Genomic DNA, 7,453 nt, shown 5'->3' with positions numbered 1-7,453 from the left:
GCATCTTAAGGAGCCCTTTGCATACCATAACCTATAGTTGAAATGGTCGAACTAATATTCCTTAGAAATAATTCACTTTGTTTTGTAAAACGACTCATGTCGCACCACAAGGAAACGTTAACAATCCCTCGGTTTCATGCATTCCACTCGTTTAAGTGTTTATGATATATCTTTTAGATTGCGCCACACAAGTCTCGTAAGCTAACGAGTAGTCTTAAAGTTGATACCATATCAACTTATGAATCTATTCCTCTTTCTTATCTTTGACATGAAGAGAATTGTTATCATATTACAGGGTCGTCTAGATGGGAGGGCGGGGAGGTCGACCGCCTTAGGCTCGGAAATTTAAAAAAAAATTGTTTGAACAATACCCAATAAGTCAGGCCAAAAATCCAAAGCATATACAATACTCGATTACTTTTTATATATGAGTAATCGAATTTATATTTTACTTATAGTCCGAACTTATAGAATCGCCTTCGACCCAAAATCTTTTAGAGATTATCGGAGACGGCATTTAGCAACCTTGGAAAACCTTATCTATCGGTAAGTTTGTAGGCGATCAACTTAGAAAGTTAGCATGTCTTTGACAGTGGGGATAAGATAAACTCGTAGTCTTAATTAAGACCATTCTTGACATAATGTGATTTATAGATTGACACATGATGGATGGCCGATGTCACATTGTGGTGGATGATTGAACAATATTAGTGCCTTGGTGGCATCATCACGTATGGAGAGATTTGAAGCTGAGTAGACTAGTTTAATAGAATGTGTTCTAATAAATAATAATTGAAATTGCCAATCCTAAGCTATATGTCCCTATGAGTCTAAGGAAGTCTTGTCCCTTTCATTGGAGGGGTTACATTCACCGTGAGATCTAAAATAATTGTATATTATCAATTTATCGTGAAAAGTAATTTATAAATGTCTAACCAAAGTTTTTAAATGACACCCAATGTCTAATTTTCAAAGCATTCAACGCCTCTTGTTCTTTTAAAAATTGGCAATGATTGAAAAACTATGATGAATAGAAATGAGTTAATGTCCATTTTCGTCCATGTGGTTTGCTGCTTTCGCCACTTCAGTCCAAAGTTTGAAATTTTGTCAATTTAGTCCTTGTGGTTTTAAACATTTGCCAATTACGTCCTCTTGTCTAACGGCATCCAACTATGCCGTTAGTTTAAGGGGTATTTTTGTCTTTCTCCTGTTTATGTTTAGTTAATGGCCAGTTTCATCCCTGTGGTTTGATACTTTTGCTACTTCAGTCCAAAGTTTGAAAAATTTTCAATTTTATTTTTAATTTATTCAGTTTTTTTTTTCTTTTTTTTGTCTATAGCCCTTAAGAGCATAATCGAAGGCCAAAACCATCGAGCATCGACCAAACAGATTTACGTTTACTCTGTCGATAACAATAATCATACCCTCCTCGTATTTAGTTTCTAGACATTTTCTAAACTCTCCCCCATGGTGGAATTCATTGGTAAAGTGGTCAAGGTAATTCCCTAAAACCGTACTATACCGATAAAACTAAAATCGTTTATTTAGTTAATGCATAATAGTTACGGTTTAGAGATTAACATATTGTAGCAAACATCTTGGTCGAAATCACATCAGGAGGTGGAATATCCAGCATTTCCATGTTTGCTCTAGAAATCGATACACTAGATCGCATGTGTGTTCTTTAAATTGTGGTGTTGTTCTTGAATTCTTTATATCGACTACAATTCTAGGGTTGAATTCGACGAATTCAAGAACAATACCAAGATTTGAAGAACACACAATGCGATTTAGTGCATCGATTTCCTGAGTAAACATGGAAATGCGGGATATTCGACCTCTTGATGTTGATTCGACCCTGATGTTTGCTACGATATGTTAATCTCTAAACCCTAACTATTATGCATTAATCAGATAAACGATTTTAGTTTTTTCGTATAGTTCGGTTTTAGGAAATTACCCTGACCACTTTGCTAATGAACTCCATTATGGACTGATGTAGCAAAAAAAAAATACTGAATAAATTAAACATAAAATTGAAAATTTTTCAAACTTTGGACTGAAGTAGCAAAAGTATCAAACCACAGGGATGAAACTGGCCATTAACTAAACATAAACAGGAGAAAGACAAAAGTACCCCTAAAACTAACGGCATAGTTGGATGTCGTTAGACGGGGGGACGTAATTGGCTAATGTTTAAAACTATAAGGACTAAATTGACAAAATTTCAAACTTTGGACTGAAGTGGCGAAAGTAGCAAACCACAGGAACGAAAATGGCTATCAACTCAATAGAAATTAACATAAAAGCTACAATAATATAAAATATAAGAAAACTACTTGACTGTACTTCTTAATATATAAAAAATCATAAAATTAACAACTTTTGTTTTTTTTTCTATTTATATATTTATTAACGTGGGCTTAATTTTAAAACATTTAAAAATGCCTTAATATTGAGTTGACCTATACAAACATATAATCACGAAAACCAATTAAACTTATGTTCCCACTTAAGTTAATGGGAAAGTAACGTTAATATTGACTTTACAATAGACACGATCCTAGATGGTAAGTCAATCCGAATTCTAAAAGATTTGAGACAGGTAATAAACACTGATGTTTAATTATATAACCGAGTATGTGATTAGTTTTTAAAAAAAATTCATGAGTATGATATTCGATGACACAAACTTCACTTACTTGAAACACCCCTGTACTTTTGGCCGAACCATATTCGTAAACAGTTCTTTGTATTCTTATCTCCTTTGTTGTTCGGTACTTGAATAATCTAATAATTCCTTAATTATAAGTTTTTATATTTTTAATTTCATTGGGAAATAAAGATCTTTTTTAACAAATTAATTGGCATACATGACGCTACGGATGGTCAACTATGTTCATGTACTAGACACGGTTTTAGTGTTTTACAGTCATGTATACTGAAAGTCTGAAACCGTAATTGAAACATTGAATATTGTTGGAGGGTTCATATGCAACTATCTAAGTAAAACCCATGGTGTACCACGTCAGCCATACCGAATCGTAATGCAATGTCCCACTATGTCACCATGATCATAAGCTGACATCATACAAACATTTAAGAAACTTTAATACCCATATCTCAAGTTAACTCCCATGTGGGCCCACATGGGCCGCTCACCAGTATTCGTTTGACCCTCTCCCTCCTTCCGCTGGCTGTGTATAAATACATTCCAAACTTTCTTTATTCTCAAAACCAAATTCAAACAACATCTTACAACAATCATTAACATTAATCTTAATCACAAACAATGTCCGGCGATCCTCGTACCGTCGTTCGTAAGTTCCTTGCCCGACCTCAACACGAAGGCGCTGGAGCCGTCGTTAGACGAAGCATCGGAAGGTTTGTTTAAAACTTTGAATGCCTCTTAAGGGACATGTACATAATAATATTATATGAATGGTACTGACACGGGCTACTTGGGTGAAGACTGACATAATAGTATTTTTTTTTAAACGACAAATGTTACTTCTATCTTTATCCCTGCTCAGCAGTAAATTACACCAAATTTACTCCATGACTGGAAAAATATTATTATATAAATGGTATTGATTGTTTGTTTATTATTTTCAGGTTTGAGCTCAAATATTTTGATCCATTCCTTGTTCTTGATGAATTCTCTAGTGGGTCACACTCCTTGTCTCTCTTTCTAGCATTCAACAAAAAACGTCGCTAGTTGATTATTAATTTGTTTGTTACTTTTTTTTTTGTGTAATTTACAGTAACTGCTCCTGCTGGATTTCCTGATCATCCACATAGAGGTTTCGAGACGGTCACATACATGTTACAGGTATAATTCTACGCGTTATTATAAATATTGTTTTCTTTACATGGTTTATGTCATGGAAGAGTAGAATGTGCTTAGTTTGTAACGTTTTTGAGCTACAAAAATATAAAGTTCGCATAAACGATTAGCTCGTTAACATTTTACATTAAACATGTTGATTTTACGTCGTTTTACACTTACCAACCTTATTGCACTGTCCTTTTTCGTTAGTGCTCTAGTGAAAACTGCACTTAGCTTTTTTGTGCTCTTTTCCCTAATGGGTTTAATTTTAAGCCGGTTTAGTAGCAAATAATGTGTTTATATATTTGTCTGTAATATATTTGACCTTCTAGATAAAGTCCTTAGCGAGTTAAAACCGGCTTTTGAATTAAAGAAACACGAAGGCGATGCGAAGTAGTTCTTAATTGTTAATCCATCCCTTTCAGTTACATTAATAAAATTATAATTTGGATGTGATAATTTGGTTACGTTATTCATCCACTTATTTTAGTGGTAAACAGGATTTTAAATAGTGTTTTGACTTTAGAAAGATGGGAAAACATTGAATTTAAAATGAGAATAGTTGGGAGTTGATGGTGATGATATTGATCCAAGTGGTGATATGGGTTTAGTTTAGTGGGTTAATAATAATAATTAATAATAATAGTTGTGGTCAACTGGCTGCAGGGAGCTGTGACACATGAAGACTTTGAGGGGCATAAAGGCATAATTGAAGCTGGTGATTTGCAGTGGATGACTGCTGGAAGAGGAATTGTGCATTCTGAAATGCCTGCTTCTCATGGCACTCAAAAGGGATTGCAGTTATGGATCAACCTCTCACCTAGACATAAGATGTAAGAATATTAATTGCTTGACGCGTAACCGGAGCATGGGCCCGCCCACGGCCAACCATGCCATCTGCGTTTCGGATGCTCTAAATACATGCATATCCATTATCTGGGCTATCGTTTTTTTATACATATATTAATTGTATCAGGTGTGTTAAATGGGTTGTTCACGGGCTGGTAAATCAAATCCTAAAAATATGACACGAGCACAACTTATTGAACTATTATTTAATCTTTTTATATGTTAATACTCTTAAATTAAAATTTTCAACAAAAATTTTAAATGCATATAAACAATTACATTTATGAAACTATTAAACATAATGTTGATTTCTCTTTTATCTTTTATAATTTTACATAAAATACTCAATAAATTTAAATTATGATAAAAACGTATCTTTTATATATATATATAAAAGTACAAAAAATAAAAGGGTCAAACCCAAACATTACACATTTAAACTATAAAGCGTAATGCTCACTTAAACTACAAAACATAAAAAATACAATAAGTTAAGACAAAAATGCTAAATAAAGTATAAAGAAACGGATCAACCTAAACACGACCAAATTAGCTGAGCATGTATACGGGTTTGACTTGAAAGTTGAAACTGACCTAAATTTGTTTATGAACAGGATTGAACCAAGGTACCAAGAGATTTCAAGTACAAACATTCTAGAAGCTAGCGAAGACGGTGTTAGCGTCCGAATTATAGCCGGTGAAAGCTTAGGAATACAGTCACCAATCTACACAAGAACACCAACAATGTTCCTTGATTTCACACTAGAACCCGAGGCCAAAATGCAACAACCCGTACCCGAATCATGGAACGCGTTCGTTTACGTGTTGGAAGGCGAAGGAGTGTTTGGGAAATCAAGATCATCATCAACCTCGGCTCACCATTTGCTGCTTTTGGGTCCGGGTGACCGGCTCAAGGCTTGGAACAAGTCATCCAAAATGCTAAGGTTTATATTGGTTGGGGGTGAACCCATTGGTCAACCCGTGGTTCAGTGGGGTCCATTTGTGATGAACACACAAGAAGAGATTGATCAGACAATTCAAGATTTTGAGAATTTTGAAAATGGGTTTGAGAAAGCTAGGTATTGGAGATCAGAAGCTACACAAGATCATAAATATTAGATATTTGTTTTTAAATTTATTTTATTTTTATTTTTGTGTTGTCTTTAAGAAATAATAATTAGATAAATGTCTAGGTATTTAAATGGATGGTTTTTAAATTTCATTCGTTTGTTTATCTGGATTTTCATTTATAAATTAACATTTCATTAGGTTTTTTCTATTGGTTAACGGGTTTAAACAACGATAAAAGAATTTTGAATCGGAATTCGGGGTTAAGTTATCAAAAGCCATTAGCCTGTCTAGTAACACCGATTAATATGATATTATAAATGTGTAAATTCATTATTTTTGTTCTTGTAATAGATTAGTAGTAGTAATAAGATAGGAAATGAACATATGAATGGTATATAAAATTATGTAAATAACCTTCTGGACATGACAATGAAGATAAAACAAGACTTAATTCCTTTAGAAATCCAAGCCAAAACAAGGTTTATTTTGCCTACATTACGCCAGAGGGTTTCAACTCTTGTGGCGGCACAACTGGTGTAAAGTAGTATCCAGGGAGAAAGTTTATCTGAGGACGCGGGGAGGACCTGGGAATCAAGGGTTACGCCCTTCGAGAGAAACACTTCGGGGGTTCCAAACTAGGGTCGATCGCAAGTCGACCCGCGACTTCCCAGTCACACCATAGACTATCTTCGTTCTAAAAAATTTCTAAAATTAAGTAAATAAGAAGTTTAATTTTTTTTGTTGTTGTTGTAAAGTTTAAACAAATATTTGAATTTGTTTTTCAATCTTTAGCAATTAAGCCATCAAAAGCCGGTTCATCTAGTTGCATTGGCTAGTAGGGTATTACTATACCCGTTAAAATTTTTTATTGGCTCATATAATAAAATAGTGATAAGATAGGAAGTGATATGTAATAAATAAGAAGGTGGGTTTTTATATATTATTTAAGGGCAAAATAGACATATGGATAATGGATGTAACCACAAACTTTTGATATCATTTGGGAATCCAAGGTTTTCTTGTTTTCAAATTCTATTTGATACTTTTTCCCAATAGCATGATTGAGCTTCTAGAAGAGTTGGTGGGCCCATATTATTATGTTGCAAAAATGGTTCTTGAATAATTTCATAGAAGTGGAAAGACTTGCAGGACATACGAGAATGACATCCGGTTAACAAGTGTGTATCAATTTCCTATGATTTTAAATCAAGACTTTCGTACTTTGTTTATGTAAAAATAAAATCTAAATTAAAATGATAAGAAAGTCGAATGAATCGGTTAACTTTTGTTTGAAATTCAATGGAAACTAAAATATGAAAGCGACAATTTATTTTCTTTACTTTTTTTTTTCTAAAATGGTTTTTAAATAACAAAAAATGGAAATTTAACTAATTCACTTTATTTGTATTTTGATGTAATAATTAATTTCTTCAAATGGCAACAAAGTCTGGCCATCCAAGTGTATTTATTGGCAAAAGGCCACACACGTGTGTGATTACAAACAACACTGGTAAGTGGTAACCTAGCCTATTACCAATTTCAAGAGAAACTTACTGCTCGAATGATCACTACGATAAAACCTTTGGATCACACACAACACTTTGTTACAAACAAGACCCGAACCAGTTAACTCTTTTAAAGAAAGCTACTAAGTACCTCTATAGCACTGTTACTTACCTTAATATAGAGTAAAGTGAGCAATAT

At 33.6% G+C, this 7,453-nt stretch overlaps 1 protein-coding gene across 1 annotated transcript; it reads left to right on the top strand.

Moving 5' to 3' along the window:
* The first annotated feature begins 2,988 nt into the window (after positions 1 to 2,988).
* LOC143633697 (pirin-like protein) lies at positions 2,989 to 5,825 on the top strand. The gene is made up of 5 exons (XM_077101947.1): positions 2,989 to 3,384; positions 3,616 to 3,665; positions 3,765 to 3,832; positions 4,496 to 4,662; positions 5,293 to 5,825. Exons 1-5 carry the CDS (start codon positions 3,293 to 3,295, stop codon positions 5,795 to 5,797), a joined length of 882 nt encoding a protein of 293 aa, XP_076958062.1. The 5' UTR covers positions 2,989 to 3,292; the 3' UTR covers positions 5,798 to 5,825.
* The last annotated feature ends 1,628 nt before the right edge of the window (positions 5,826 to 7,453 follow it).

This window comes from Bidens hawaiensis, unplaced genomic scaffold, assembly GCF_021521415.1.
Source record: "Bidens hawaiensis isolate Kalapana, Puna unplaced genomic scaffold, B.hawaiensis_p1.1 tig00006862_1, whole genome shotgun sequence".
NCBI lineage: Eukaryota > Viridiplantae > Streptophyta > Magnoliopsida > Asterales > Asteraceae > Bidens > Bidens hawaiensis.
The sequence above is the reverse complement of the archived record's forward strand: the minus strand, read 5'-3'. Positions and strand labels throughout refer to the sequence as shown.

What these genes read in the sequence shown, in the direction of transcription:
- LOC143633697 (XM_077101947.1), top strand. Translation starts at nt 3,293, where the DNA reads ATGTCCGGCGATCCTCGTACCGTCGTTCGTAAGTTCCTTGCCCGACCT. An exon ending in CGGTCACATACATGTTACAG is followed by an intron (nt 3,833 to 4,495) that starts GTATAATTCTAC and finishes AACTGGCTGCAG; the next exon opens with GGAGCTGTGACACATGAAGA. An exon ending in CTCTCACCTAGACATAAGAT is followed by an intron (nt 4,663 to 5,292) that starts GTAAGAATATTA and finishes GTTTATGAACAG; the next exon opens with GATTGAACCAAGGTACCAAG.